This window comes from Episyrphus balteatus, chromosome 1, assembly GCF_945859705.1.
Source record: "Episyrphus balteatus chromosome 1, idEpiBalt1.1, whole genome shotgun sequence".
Classification (NCBI taxonomy): Eukaryota; Metazoa; Arthropoda; class Insecta; order Diptera; family Syrphidae; genus Episyrphus; species Episyrphus balteatus.
Window position 1 is genome coordinate 8,125,731 of NC_079134.1, and position 15,700 is coordinate 8,141,430.

The 15,700-nt window shown below is 31.8% G+C and overlaps 2 protein-coding genes across 7 annotated transcripts in view; one reads left to right on the forward strand and one right to left on the reverse strand.

Annotated features, from left to right (window-relative positions):
- LOC129913267 (dual specificity calcium/calmodulin-dependent 3',5'-cyclic nucleotide phosphodiesterase 1) overlaps window positions 1-15,700 on the forward strand; it is a 499,680-nt gene that overhangs the window by 441,829 nt on the left and 42,151 nt on the right. For 3 of the 6 annotated variants that reach the window (XM_055991869.1, XM_055991857.1, XM_055991865.1), the window contains one exon: window positions 575-1,033. The exons of the other annotated variants lie outside the window; for them this stretch is intronic. In XM_055991869.1, the coding sequence (XP_055847844.1) occupies window positions 575-1,033 (459 nt within the window). The remainder of the gene's footprint in view (window positions 1-574; window positions 1,034-15,700) is intronic. 6 annotated transcript variants of the gene reach the window in all.
- On the reverse strand, window positions 9,490-15,149 carry LOC129913333 (polycomb protein esc-like). Its single transcript, XM_055991950.1, has 4 exons — window positions 14,905-15,149; window positions 14,720-14,838; window positions 10,528-10,699; window positions 9,490-10,469 (listed from the first exon to the last, which is right to left on the reverse strand). Exons 1-4 carry the CDS (start codon window positions 14,977-14,979, stop codon window positions 9,570-9,572), a joined length of 1,266 nt encoding a protein of 421 aa, XP_055847925.1. The 5' UTR covers window positions 14,980-15,149; the 3' UTR covers window positions 9,490-9,569.

Below are 15,700 nucleotides of genomic sequence, written 5' to 3' on the forward strand. Positions count from 1 at the left end.
AGTAAGATAAAAAAAAAAAATAAAAACACTAAACCAATACTCTCTCTCCACTCAACTACGAAGCATAAAACAACCTATCAATGCAATCGTCTTAAGTTAGATATCATTCGTTTGAAAAAAAAAATAGAAAAATTAAAAATTATTTCTTATTTCCTAGAATTTGAATTTGAATAGGACCTATTGTGCCAGGAAAAGTTCCGCCATCATAACCGGAAATCATCATCACAGTTTTATGGTAAACTTTTCCTTGCACAAATCAACAACTGAACACTTCCATTTAGACAGGGTTGTTATAGAGTGTATAATTATAATTTTAATAGAATAGATTTTTGTTAGGTTTAAAAAATATTTTTAGTTAATACCTCTTTACAACAAAAAAAAAAAAACATATGCTATTTTATATTTTCAACAATTTTATTTTCTCTTTTTATTCCCTGCTCTCATAAAAACTTTTTGCAAATACAAAAAAAAAAATATGAAAAATTCAAATTTGGTTATGATTCTTTCTCTGGGTATGGTTGCCAACTTTGACTAACTATTACTGCTGCTGTATATCATCAACGAAACCAAACAGTCCAGATGGTACTCCGGTGCAAAAGAACCGCCTTTTGGCAGTTGGCACTCCTCCAACAAACACCAACAATAGCTGCTGTAGTCCTAATAACGATAATAATAGCAATGTTAATCTTAGTAGTAGTTTAAGTGAAGATAATCAAGTTCAGCAACAGAATGTGGCAAATTGCAATCAAACGAGTATAGAAGGCCGCACGAAAGGTGTATCACTGGCGCCTCAAACGCACAGTGGTCCAACAGGTCCACCACTGTCACAAATTGAAGAACATCCTTCAAATGACAGTGATGCCAAATTAAGCACCACACAAACAACATCAAAAAATGCATCAACTTCCACGACGACGACGTCAACAACAACAACAACAAGTGGCAGTAATAGTTTAAGTAATAAAGCAACAGTCCAGAGACAGAGACGCCTGCGAACTCCTGTCTGGGCGAGATCAATGACAAGCGAAAAAACGTACTAAACTATTTTTTTCTTCTATAATTTTTGAAAAAAAAAAACAACTATTTTTTAACTTATCGCTTAAGTTTACTTTTCATTTTTAACTTACCTTTGTCTTAACTTTCTTTTTTTGTTCTCAAATAACCCAAAGCATATTGAATACAAAGAACACTTTTCTATGCTCGTTATAACCTAACAAAAGAATACCCTTTTACCTGTCATTTTTTCGTTTGTTAAATGTAAATAACAGTGAATCCTTCATATAAAACCTTTACAACACAATAAAACAAGAAATATTATTTTTTTGAGTGTTCGTTTGGTTAACATACATATGGGGCATTTCACGTGAAACCAGCAGCTAAAAATGTCGTGGGTCGTCAAATTTGTTCATATTTGGTATATGTATTCCTCAATCGAATTAAAAAATACATCTGGAAGGATTTTGAATTTTAAGCCTTGATAGCGGAGTTATGGGCTTCTAAAGTTTTGGAAAAATGTGGGAAGAGTTTATTTGAAAAATTTATATAAATTAAACGAAGGGGTAACAAAATTATTTTAATGATGGATCATATGCAAAATTAAACGTGCTTTTCAAATATGAAATCTAAACCGGAAATAGATTTATTTTTTCGAGAGAAAACCGGAAGTTGGCACTTCAAATCCAAATTTAAGAAACTTCGACCATTTTGATATTTTTTTAAATAGTCTTAAAATAAAGCTTATACAATTTAGAAACTACATGCCAAATTTCAGAGTGGGATTTCAAGTCGTTTAGAAGATACATAGGTTTTAGTGAGGGGTCTTCGTGCATGTAAAACCGGAAGTACCCAGTTTTCTCTGCTCTGACCCAGCAGTTTGTACCACCCCCAAATTTTTTTTGCCCATTCGATAGAGCATTGGCTGAATATCATTATCCTGATTTTTCGCACTCGCGAAATTCACCTTTCAGCCGCCATCTTGGATTTTAGTTTTTGTTGAATATCTCGATTTCTATTTATCCTACATAAAAGTTGTGTATACAAGAAACGTAGGAAATGAAATTTCGCGTCTTTTATGTTAAGAGAACTTTTTCGATATTCTTAATATTAAAAAAGTTGCAAGCCAAAAAAGAAAAAAAAAAACGAAAAAAATGACAATTTTAAAGTTTTGAGCACTTTTTATCAAAATTATGAAAAAAGGTCCTGAATTTTCTCTTGTAACAAATCTCTAAAATACTTACAAATCATTTAAAATTCAATATTTGGTAAAAAAAAAATTAAGAAAAAAGTAAAGATAAAAACACAAACAAAGAAGAGCATTTTTTAACAAAAAAAGTTTAATAACGTTTGTGTTTATAGCGTTACAAGAAAAAGTTGTATAGGAGAGTTGTAGAGAATTTTAAGGTGAATAATCTTTTCTCGGAAGGTTTTTTCATAATTTTGATAAAAAGTGCTCAAAACTTTAAAATTGTCATTTTTTTCGTTTTTTTTTTTCTTTTTTGGCTTGCAACTTTTTTAATATTAAGAATATCGAAAAAGTTCTCTTAACATAAAAGACGCGAAATTTCATTTCCTACGTTTCTTGTATACACAACTTTTATGTAGGATAAATAGAAATCGAGATATTCAACAAAAACTAAAATCCAAGATGGCGGCTGAAAGGTGAATTTCGCGAGTGCGAAAAATCAGGATAATGATATTCAGCCAATGCTCTATCGAATGGGCAAAAAAAATTTGGGGGTGGTACAAACTGCTGGGTCAGAGCAGAGAAAACTGGGTACTTCCGGTTTTACATGCACGAAGACCCCTCACTAAAACCTATGTATCTTCTAAACGACTTGAAATCCCACTCTGAAATTTGGCATGTAGTTTCTAAATTGTATAAGCTTTATTTTAAGACTATTTAAAAAAATATCAAAATGGTCGAAGTTTCTTAAATTTGGATTTGAAGTGCCAACTTCCGGTTTTCTCTCGAAAAAATAAATCTATTTCCGGTTTAGATTTCATATTTGAAAAGCACGTTTAATTTTGCATATGATCCATCATTAAAATAATTTTGTTACCCCTTCGTTTAATTTATATAAATTTTTCAAATAAACTCTTCCCACAATTTTCCAAAACTTTAGAAGCCCATAACTCCGCTATCAAGGCTTAAAATTCAAAATCCTTCCAGATGTATTTTTTAATTCGATTGAGGAATACATATACCAAATATGAACAAATTTGGCGACCCACAACATTTTTCGCTGCTGGTTTCACGTGAAATGCCCCATATCCTAGTTATAAAAAATAGTTTTGTTTGTCTACTTTTTTAACCAACAAAAAAATAGCAAGAACAATGTCCACACTATGAGTGGAGTTTACATTTTTGTTTCTTTAAATTTTCTATTTATTCTGTCAAAACTGTAAATAACGGTAGAGAAAAAAAAGAAGACTTAAATTGTTTCAAAGCTGTCCTTTTATTCTATGTCTATATTTGTCTTGTCTTGTTATATAGCTATATTTTTTTTAATATTCTATTGTTAGTCCTTTCCATTCTCGTTCTGTATTATATAATCCCTCTCTCTTCCTTGATATGAGTGTAAATAAATACAAAAAAATACAAAAATTCTGTTCTCGTTTTTCGTCCTGTCTCTATATAATAATATCTACTGTCAAGTTCTTAGAACTTACAACTTATGGAATCATACTTCATTCTATCAAAACTTGATTGTGCATGGTTTTTTTTTTATTCTTATTTGTCTTCTTGTTTGTCCTAGAATTTTTTTGTAAATCTACTATTTTTATGATATTATATTTTTAAACTTATTTTGTAAATACACTTAACAATATAAATAAATATTATATATAAAGAAATATTGTGTTAAATTATATTGGTAAACAACTTGTTATTTTTGACGGAAGAGAATTATACAATAGTATGTACTTATGGCTGATTATGGAACTGGATACTTTAAGGGAAGATGTGCTTGTTCTGTTAAAAAGTTCTCAAAAAAATTGAAGTTAAGCATGTATTCACTGTAGCCAGATTTCTACATAGGAAATTCTAAACTTTTATTTATTGATTATTTGAAAAAAAAAACTCAACAGTTTTTTTGAAATTATTAAGAAACATTATAATAGCAATTCAAATGTTCACTACCTGACCTTTCTTTTTACTGGAATTAAGCACAAGAAATGCGTTTTTTTTATGTAACATTTCAGCGCAAATACAAAAAGGCAGTTAGTTTAAGTCAGATTCTCGTTCTTAAAAACTCTTATTTCTTATTATTTCGAAAATAAAAAGGTTATAAAAAGGTTAAAATAAATGCAAAATGTGCTCATTTAATATTTATTTCAATAAAATGTATGTAAGTCGAATTTCTTACAATTTTGACTATTTTTGCTAACCAGCATCAATTTTATAGTTGAAAAAGCTTATGTTCAAATAGTCAAAATTGTAAGAAATTTGACGAATATTAAAAAAATAAATTTAATGCACACATTTTCCAATTATATATGTTTAACATTATTTAATAATAATAAAATAGGTGTTTTTCCAATGAGAGCTGCCCAATGATGTATATCTAAAAATTTGGAAGCAAAAAAAAATAGCAGTATTCTCTTTTGTCAAAATGAGTACAAATTTAGCCAAATTAGGCCACAAACTGCAGTTAAGGGACACTTAGGTGTATGAGCATTAAGGGACACTTAGGTGTATGAGTAACTTTTGTATTAAAATCGGTTAATTAAAATTGTTCTATCATTGAGCAAGGAATATTGGCGGTAGATAATGGATCTTTAACAATTTGATAATATGTGAAGAACCATCAAGAACAATTTTGTGTACTCGCTACCAAAAGTTTTTGTACCGTTATCTTTTAATCGAACATAAAACTTATTCCCGCATTGTAAAAAAGCGTTTCGTGCTCACTTTAAGAGACCCGAAATTTAACACTCTATTATATACCTACTAGCGTATTTTGTCTGATAAAAATGGTTTCTGAGAAAAAACTGATAGAGTACATCCCGGAACATGATTGAGGTAGCGTTAAATCAAAAAAACACTATTGGAAAGGTTAAAAGTGCTTAGGAATTTTATTGCAGTAACATGGCATGTTTTTAATATTTTCTTATTTCAGATGCAGCTAACTCTTTTGAACAAATGACAAGAAATTGACTAGCCCTAGAATTGCTAATTTATGTTGAGGCTAAAATTCACAAATCTCTCTGCCCTTAAAATTTCTTCCCAATAAACCGATATTTCTTCTTCTTCTTCTTCCTTTTTGTCGGCGCTGTTAAGATCTCGATGTCGAGGGGATCATAACTATCCCACGTAACTGCTTCACACTAGTGATCCGCCTGTGGGGTTCGCCGGGTTGACCTCAGAAATCGGCGGCAAGCCTCCCGGTTTTGTATTGTTCCATTTCTAAGGCCAACTGAATGCTGGTGGTTTTGCATTTGCTTGTACCAGGAGTTTTTAGGCCTACCTTTCTTTCTATTTCGTGTTGGAACGTTGTATGATATTGCTTTTTTGACGGGGTTCTCAGGATCTCTCCTTTGAACATGGCAATACCAACTGAGTCGGTCGTGTTCAATTTTTTGGGAGATGGTGTTTTTAACATGAAGGCTTCCTCGGATCTTCGTACTTCTAATTCTATCAAGCCAATAAACCGATATTTAATTGCTAAAACTTCAAGAAAAGTTTTAGAACAATCGACAATAACAACAGAGAATCATATTTAAAAAAAAAAACTATTTTAGCCCTATCCTAGGCAGTGGCGTAGATAGGGGGGGGATCAGGGGGATATATCCCCCCCCATTGGAATCGATAAATTGTACAGTATAACCAGTCATGAACAAATAAGCTGAAGAAACGCACTCTGAAAAAAACGCTATGTATTTCAAGTTCTTGATTAGCTTAAAGGTTATAAATATGGTTTACCAACTCTCGTTGCCATTAAGTCGGTGTTTTAAAGAGTGAGTTTAGACTTGGTCTAAGCTATTGAGCTCGCTAAAGATTGAAGGGATCAACTAAAAATTAAACGGGCAGAAGACGACTCATTTTCGAAAATGTTTGTAGTTTCGAAAAAATAGCTGAAGTCCTTGACATAGGCGTTAAACATAAGAGTATAGGGAAACGACAAAAGAATCATTCGAACCCTTCGGTTCAAAGAACAAAAAAGAATATTTTCGTGTTACTATTTTCAATCTTTACCTCGATTTCTATGTAATGGACCTCGGAGAAAAATGTACAAACCATGAAAACATACTAGAAGGGTTTTCGGTTCTTTCAAAGGATTCTTCGTCTAAATTAGACAAAGCAGCTAAAGAGTTTAATGAAACTGTTTAGTTTTACCACACATTTGGCTCAAGGAACATCTTCTATTCTTCCACAGAGAAAACTAGACCACATAAAATAGAACAAACACAATAAGATTTCCTTATGGTTTTCATCCAAAAAGGAAATATTATTTAAGCAATCGGGTTTTCCTTATTCTTTTGAAATATGTACTTTTGTTGGGTTTTGCCAAGACAAAAAAAAAAAAACATCATGTCAAGGATCGAACTAAAGACCTTAACTCTCAGTGGCACATCTTCGACCTTTACCAACTCAGTATAGAAATATTGGTCACAATTTTTGTTCTAGTGCCAAGTTGAAAAATTCGAAATTATGAAACTTTTACTAAAATTTTAAAAAGATTTTCTCCATGAAAATAATATTTAATAATTAATTGTTGATTTTAATAAAGTTTTTTCATTAAACAGTTTAATAAGAAAATCTGTTAGTTTTAAGGTGGTCCTGGTCATATTTTTCTCTGTGTGAAGAATTAAAAACTCAGAAAAGATATTTGATCAGAAGGAATAATACTTCCTTTATGAACTCTTTGAAAGATAGATGCCCCGAAAAAAGTTTTCCTAACATTTTATTAAAGATATAAGCTACACTGCTGGTTTCAACGTCAACTACCTAAAAACTTTATCCAATTTAAACAAGGGCGTATACAGGTTTACTTCTTGGGGGGGGTCACGCTGAAATTTTTTTTTACAAAAGTATAGACTTGAAAATGTGCTACTTAAATTACAAATATTTAAATTTGTTCGTTTCGCATTTTGAACCGAACAGTATCGGAGAATTACTAAACAAAGAAAGGTATGTGATTCGTTTTGCTTTAGTTTAGCCTTAGCCTTGAGCCCAATTGCTTAGACCATCCTGTTCTAAAAATTAAACTGTATAGGTACTTCGATTTTCCGCTAGCCCAAAATCATTTTTAAAAATACATACTATGAAAATCTTCTTTATATTAAATAAATGTGGTAACTTTTTAGTTGAAAGTCTTCCTAAGGCAAACGAATCACAAAGTTAAAAAAATAGCATTTCGAAAAAAAATATTTTTTTAAATCTTATGCAAATTTTATTAGACTAGGGCGATAACATTTTTTTATAATATATTAAAATTCAATGCAGTTTGCATAACACCCAACTACGACCGACCCATGTTTAGGATAATTTCCGATTTAAAAAAAAACTATCTTTGGCGTAAAAAATAATGCTAGTTTAAAGGTACCTATAGAAATTTTGGTAAATATTAAACGGTAATATTATTTTGAACAAAATGCTTTATATTACCTACTTATTAGGAATTTTACAAAATATGGGTCTGATTTCGTCAGCCTTCGGGTTACAAAATAACACACATTCAGTTATATTTATAGATTTTCTTAAATTGGTTCAAAGGTTAATTTTAATATTCTAAGCTTGCTGGAAATATGTATTTAATTAGCTGTAGACAAGGTTACTTAAATTCTTACCAATAATTGGTTTAGCATTGATGATTGACAAATCGATAGTTGTTTCAAAAGATAAAGTAAAAAATACTATTATATTTTATAAGCAAACAAAATTCACAAATTCTTGGCTTTTTAGATAACACAGCCACACAAAAAAATATAAAAGTTCTGGTCTGGGGTTGCGACCAGGTTTTTCATATAGTTTTGGGGTCGCTGAAACCGAATCCGAAGTCCGTTTTGCCCCATCACGTCAGGTTTTCGAGATAACCTCAAAAAATGTCACGAAAACAAAATTTTTTTTCTCTGATCTGGATGTGCGAATATGTTATTCATATAGTTTTTGGATCGCTGAATCCAGATTCGAAGTCAATTTTGCCCTATCACGTCAGGTTTTTGAGATATCCTCAAAAAAATGTCAAAACCAAAAAAACAAAATTTCTTATCTGGAGTTGCGACTAGATTTTTCATATAGTTTTTGGGTTGCTTAAACCGAATCCGAAGTCTATTTTGCCGTATCACGTCAGGTTTTTGAAATATCCTCAAAAAATGTCAGATAAGAACTTTTTTTTTTAGTTAAAAATGTGGGTCATATGGTGGTCAACGTGTTAAGGATACGTTTAAAATTGAACAACTTTTAAGATTGCTTTATAGAAACGACCGTTATTTTGTTTGTTGGTTAAGAGCTGCTCACTAAGCTGCTCACTAAGCTGCTCAAAATATGACCGCATCTTCAAAATAATATGGTAAAATAGTTCGTTGACACCAAAAAATTTTTTAACTTTTCATTTTCGTTCATTTTCTAAAACTTAAGCATTTTAAAAATCATCTTAATTAAGTATAACTTACCAAGTTATTGTTTAAGATTTGACTTCTTGGGGGGGGTCATGACCCCGTGACCCCCCCCCCTTGTATACGCCGTTGAATTTAAAGAGAATAAAAACAATACAGAGAAGCATTATTAAAACTTAAAAAAAAAATTTGCGGACTAGATCTATCCCCCCCCTTAGCGAAAAGCTATCTACGCCACTGATCCTAGGGGCTTGCAATCGTAAAATTCCCAGACTAACCACCCCTATTACGTAAGTCGTTTGTACTAAAACGACAAGAAAACGACTTGCTCTAGGGGGGGGGGGGGGTCTACAAATTGAGTTGAATTAAAAATTTAACTTCACAGTTCCCTCTTCGTTCTACTTCCCTATGACACGATAATTTCTTTACTCAAGCCTCAATTTTGACTTTGGTTTTAGTACAAACGACTTACGTAATAGCGGTGATCATTCCTTTTCCACTTTAATTTTGTTCTCTTGTGGTTATTAATGACCAAAAACCAAAAAGATAGCAAAATTTATAGAATTTTTTTTGATGGGGTCTTTTTCCCAAATACATTTCCCTTGACTTTTCATTCAGATTCTGATTTTGAATAAATCACATTGAAGATCTATTTTAATTTCTTCAATTTCTTTATGTTGCTTTTCTTAAACCACTGTCTCTTTAATACCGTACTGTAAGTGGGAAAGCAGGCGGCCTCACAATGAAAAAAAAAAAGCACAACAAATTTCGTTGTTGGTTAGCTTTTCTTAACTAAATACAACAGGTTCCACAAAATGTACCTACTTCTCGGTCCATTGCGAATCTAGTCACCAATCTACTAAAGTCTCTTTAAATTTAAAAATAAAACCCATCTTGTCTTGAAAATTCAAATATAATTATCAAAGAAACAAATAAGAAACAACCATTATTTATTTTCTATCTACAAATAAAATACTCCATTTATTTAAGCTTATGTTAAAAACAATTACTTTCTAAACTCCTCGATTCCATCGCCAAACAGTTCCATCATCGCACACGCAAACCAAAACACTAGCATCTCTCGAAAACGAAGTCTGCCGCACCGCTGTATTGCATTTCAAATTATTTAATATCGAACACTTTGTCTGTGATGGATCCGAAGCATCCAATTCCCATACGAATGTCTTTCCGTGTTGATTACCCAAAGCTATAACTTTATGCCAAACATTGAAATCAAATTTCACAAACCATATCTCACATTCGCCGTAGTCAAAATGGTGTATGATTGTGCTGGTGGAATCAGAAGCTTTGAGTTCAGATTGTGCCTGATCGATTCTTCCAGGCTTCCAACAAACAATCGAATTTTCGCAGGATTTCGATAGCACAAAATCCCCAAACCATTGAACACAGTCTACGTAATTGCGGTGGATATCTCGAGTACTAAAATCAGGAAAGTGCTCTTTTACTGTTGGAAATGGTAGCACCGATTTGTTTGGGTTGAACGTTCGACTCTTTTCGATTGCTTCTTTGAATTCTGGTTTATCAATCCGCCAAAGCTTCAGAGAGTGATCCATTCCACTCGACATAATGCTATTACCTCGCAAATCAAAATCAATGCTAAGAACTTCGTCGCGATGACCCTCAACACCGCCGAAAATCGCAATACAAACATCCGATTGAATGTTCCACAAACGAAGGGAATGATCTTTGCTGCCGGAGAGGAGCAAATAAGGAGTCTTTGGGTGAAATTTGAGTTCATTGATAGCATGGCCATGGCCAATATAATGCTTGACACACTCGTGGGTTTTTGTATTCAAGATTCGAATGACTCCCCGATATCCAGCTGCCGCTAGTAGAGGATCGCCATTCCGGGAGTCATAAGACCAAGCGCAGGTATAAAAATTCTCATCAACCTGGTCAGGGAAATCATATTCTAATATTAAAATCTAAGGCATTGGAATTGGTACTTACGTCAGGATCAGAATAGCATTGAATTAGTTTAATGCCACCTTCTCTGGGACACTCATAGACCGTCACTCGGGTGGTTCCAACTGTTGCAAAGACCATAGGCTGATCCTTACCCAGGCAGTGGTTGAATCTCACACCGAATATCGCTTGTCCATGGTCTTCTTTTAAACTACAACTACAAATCGAAGAGAGATTCAGTAAAAAGCTTTAAATTTGACCATTGGACATAAGAGTGGAGCGTTTTAGGACTTTTCTTTTAGATTACTGCGTGCACCTTAAGTTTATGCGTTATGGTCTTCTGAACTTTATCTAATACTTTTTTTTTATTCGACAATGAAAAAGTGAAAATCAGGAAGATTCCGGAGAATGATCGTTTGTCACGCAAATCGACATTTTGTTAGTTTTTAAAACCCATCTCAATTGACTTTTTTAATTGATTTTGTACCGCTCAGAACTTATGCTTAGTATTCTCTGAGACCAAATCTGATCCCTTTTTTTAGTTGTCAATGGAAAAAACGAAATCGGTAAGCCTACGAAAAATTCACATGTTCTCAAAAATTGAGATTTTTTTAAATTGTATAAAATTCCGCCTAGAAGAATTTTCTTTTACAATCTATTACTGTCTGATATACCTAATATGTATTAGAACCTATTAGAAACTTAAGACCTATGATGGAACCTTACTCAGGACCAGTGGCCTCTCGTCAGTGTGTGCAAATCCATATCTAACAAAAAGAATCCCTCATCAAACAATGTCTAAATATCGCACGCGACCCCCGCTGCTCAGGGCTTATCTGCAATAATGACGTCTGAGGGATTTGAGAAAACGTTACTTTGAGATACCCTGACCAGACCCTGACAGAAGTAGCATACATATTTAACACTTAATTTTTAGAAAAAATATTAGCCTTTATAACTTCGTTTAATTTATGTCGATATGTATGTTATTGACAGTTTTTTTTTTTTTTTTGAAAGTTTGGTTTTCTTGAAAAAATTGTATCAATGCCTACAAAAGTAAGAAATTCGAAAAATATATTTTTTTTCCCTTAACTTCCAGGGTTTTCTTTTTGGATTTTTGGAAAATTTCTGAAAGTAATATTTAATAATTTTTTCTTTGAATTAGCACATTTCTGTACATAAAAACAGCTATTAACACTTTTTATTTTGAGCTTTAAATGTCGAAATAAATGACTTAATAATGAAAATATTGATTTTTAAAAAAATACGTGTTTTATAATTATTAAAGGCAAGTGCTTACAGGTGTTTAATTTGAAAATACACGCTCTTGACATATAAAGGGTTAAAAAGCTTAATTAAGCCTTTACAACATTGGCTCAATAAGTGAAAAAATACAAAAGTGAACATTTTCAAACGCATTTTTGTATAATTTTTCGGGCTGCAAAATTAAAACAAATGATGCAGGAAGCTTATTTTTTGGTCTAAAAAACAATTTGTGTGCTCTTTTTTACAAAACGATTGCGCTAGCTAGAAAAAAATCTTCTCCATTTTGTACTTTTGCAAATATTGGCGAATGAAGTTAAGGCTTTAGAACAGTTCAAGGAGCTCTTAAAAAGGCCTTCGTTAATTCGTTAACTGAATTGTATAAGCCTTCCTTAGAAACTCTTAAGGACACCTATTGCAAGAAATCATTTGAGGATCATAAGATCATTCATTTCGTTCCAGATTTCGTTGTACTATTTTTGTATTGAAAATTTTGTATTGAACAATAATTTTGCTTCTAAAAATATAAAGTTATACAGATGGCATTGTAGCCCCTGTCCCTGTAAACTCTTAATTTAGCCAAATTATTATTTGGGGTATTTTTCCTACTATTGTAAAAAACTCAATTAACACAGCAAAAAGCTAAAATTGTATTCACCCGTATAAAATATAAGATATACCTAACTGAGATCAATAGCCGATTCTCCTTTACAGTCAAAAGGCATTCTTCGTTAAGTTGTTGTGAATTGTGACCTGCTTACTAAAACTTTGAGAATTTTTGTTACTCTCACAAGTTGTGATTGATGGGGGAGAATCGGGCTGCAAATTTTACCAAACTTTTATCGCATTTGACACACGGCCAAAGCGACTTTGTCGTTTGTCAGATTTTGTTGTTACTCTTGTGCACACATTAACCACATCTTTTGGAACAGGGTAACTACTCATAAGTAGAAAATAAGATTACTATCAAATGCATTAAATTGTAAGGTAAGCAGGTAAATTTCAAAGAAAATCAGAATGGCAAGAATAACAGAAACACCTAGATGTCGGAGATCTTAGCATTGAAATAAGATATCGACATACATTAGCCCTGTTCCATTGGAGGTGGTAGTTTACTCGTGAGTAGAAATCTAGTACAACAATTACACATTCCTATCTCCTTGAGTAGAAGATCATGAGTTAATTGTGGTACTAGATCTACTCATGAGTAAGCTACCACCTCCAATGGAACGGGTCTATTAAACGCAGTAAAATTTCAAAAAAAAATCAGAATGGCAAGAATAACAACACTTAGGCTCAATTTATTGATTCTTCATTAAACTTAAATCGCCATTAAAAAAGGGAATTTTAAAATTAAAAACAAAATTCGTTTAATTCAGTCTCTGTTAAGGATTTTTTTGAAGTTTGAAATCATTAACTAATTGAGCATTAAATTTAAAAGTCCTTTTAGTTAAAAAGCCAAATTCGACCTTTTAAGATGGATTTTTAGAGCAAATGGAGGTTTAAAAAAGGATTTCTATTTATTCACTCTCCGTTAGCGTCAAATGTCATTTCAGTTATTATTTCATTATTCTTTTATTTGAAAAAAAATTTGTTCGTGAACAAAACAAAAATTATGTATGTACATTAACAGTCCAGCATAGAATATTTTTGTAGGGACATTATGTAGGTATTTATTCATAGGTATTTATTCCATAAATAAGTTACAATTTAAAATGACTACCGCTCGCCAGAAATTTTTTTTCTATGGGTATGACGTACGTATGAGGGTTAAATAGACAACACTTCATTTAAGATTTTTCTCATCTACTTCGCCGAGCGCAGGAGAAGCATATCTAGTAATAGATCTACCAGAAACTAGATCTTCTTCACTTTAAAAGAATCACGAGGTAAAACTAATGAGATGCTACATAATGTAATCATCCCAAAACATTGCAATTGTAACAGTCTTTGGTTACTACTGATGGTACATATATCGTTATTCTCGTCAGTGTGCTTTCGCCTGTCGTTTTACGGCTCCAAAATACTTAAGGGCCATAGCTTTTATGTTTTTTGTATTGTTTTTCCTTCCTTCAAATCTTCAAATTTAAAAAAAATTGATTTCACAAATTTCTGCTTTTGACAGTTTTATTTTTCAAAAACTAAAAAATCCCTAGGATATTTTTAATGTAGTTTTAAATTTAAAGTTTCCATTAAAAGTAAAGACTTTAACTAAAGTAGAGTGAATTAAATGAATTTTTTAATGATGTATACTTAAAGGCGTCAATAGTTAACAACGCTGTTAACTAAAACGATATATATTTTAAAATTTAATTGAGGCTCAATAAATTGGCCCTTAGAGGTCGGATATCTTAGAATTGAAATAAGATACCGACATACATTAAACGCAGTTACAAAGGCTAGAATTTTATCTAAAAAGTTAAGTTATTAACGAAGTTTTTAAGTATAGTATTAAAATTTTAATTTCTTTTGAAATGGGTTAGAGTTTGTCAAAGTAAGAGTTCTTCATAGCTCTTAAGGTTCTAATATTTTCTAATAAACATATATCAAATACTAATAGACTGTAAAAGAAAATTGTTCTAGGCGGGATTTTATTACAATTTAAAAAATCTCAATTTTTGCGAAAATGTGCATTTTCGGAGGCTTACCGTTTTGGTTTTTTTTTTTTTCCATTGACGACACAAAATAGGGGATCAAATTTGGTCCCAGAGACCACTAAGCATAAGTTACATATCAACAGTACGAAATTGAATAAGAAAAATTCAATTGAAATGGGTTTAAAAAACTTACAAAATGTCGATTTCCGTGAAAAACGATCATTCTTCACAAGCTTCCCGATTTTCAAATTTCCATTGTCGAATAAAAAAAAAAGTATCAGAATATGATCAGAAAACCATAAAGCATAAACTGTGAGTTGAGTGATCTGAAAGAAAAGTCCAAAAACCCTCCACTCTCTCAATTGGACAGAACTTACTCATATTTATAAGGTTTTTTCTGTACTTTGGATGATTTTTTCTTTTTGCCACGTTTAGTGCGAGGAGCTGATGGAGATTTACTTCTCGAGGTACTTGTGCTAACACTTGCAGTTTCGTCCTAAAAACAGAATTGATTTTGATTCATCTTGGAGGTGGCCAAACAAATTAAATGATTTCTACTCACTTCACCCGATTCTTCGCCACTAGCATTTTCACTTTGATTGCTTGATATTTTATTATCAGTCTTTGCTTTGGACATAGTAGTTAATAATATAAATTTAATGGAATTTGATGTAAAGAAAAAAAATATAAATAAAAGATTCACATGGGAATGAGAATTGTATGGAAATGCAAATTATGTTGTTGAAAAATTTGATTTTTTTGGCGGCATAATTTTTAATTGTCAAATGACAGTAGCGAAACTACATTATCGATTGCGGTTTGTTTTGTTGGTAAGGTGGTGCGGTTTAAGTGTGGTGAGTTTGTATTGTAAGAAAAAAGTCGGTGTTGTAGTTAGTAGACAGGGTTGTGTATGAGGTGATTTAAATTTTCAGTTTTTTTTTTTCAAAATTAAATTTAAATTTAAAAAAAATAAAAAAGTTCTATGTGCTGCATTATTCTTCAAAATTAATATCTTGAGAATGTTAACAACAAATTGGGAGAATAACTGAAAAAATAAATTTATCACCATTAAATTATTGGGAAAAGTTTTGTTCGTTAAGCTTATCACAGAACATGAATAGCCTCCCCTAGGATAATAAATGAGGAGATAGGTAGAATCGATTCCTTGCCCAACCATATGAAATTAAAAGGAGCTTTTTTTTGTAAATTAAAATAAAATTCTTACCCGAAAAACAATTTTGGTTCTATAAAGCTTTACAGATGCAATTGTTGCTTCTGTAAGGCATTATAGAAGCAAAATTGTTAGTAGGGTATTAGAAGCAATTGAAAGCCCAAAAAGGAAAAGAAAATAAAAAAGA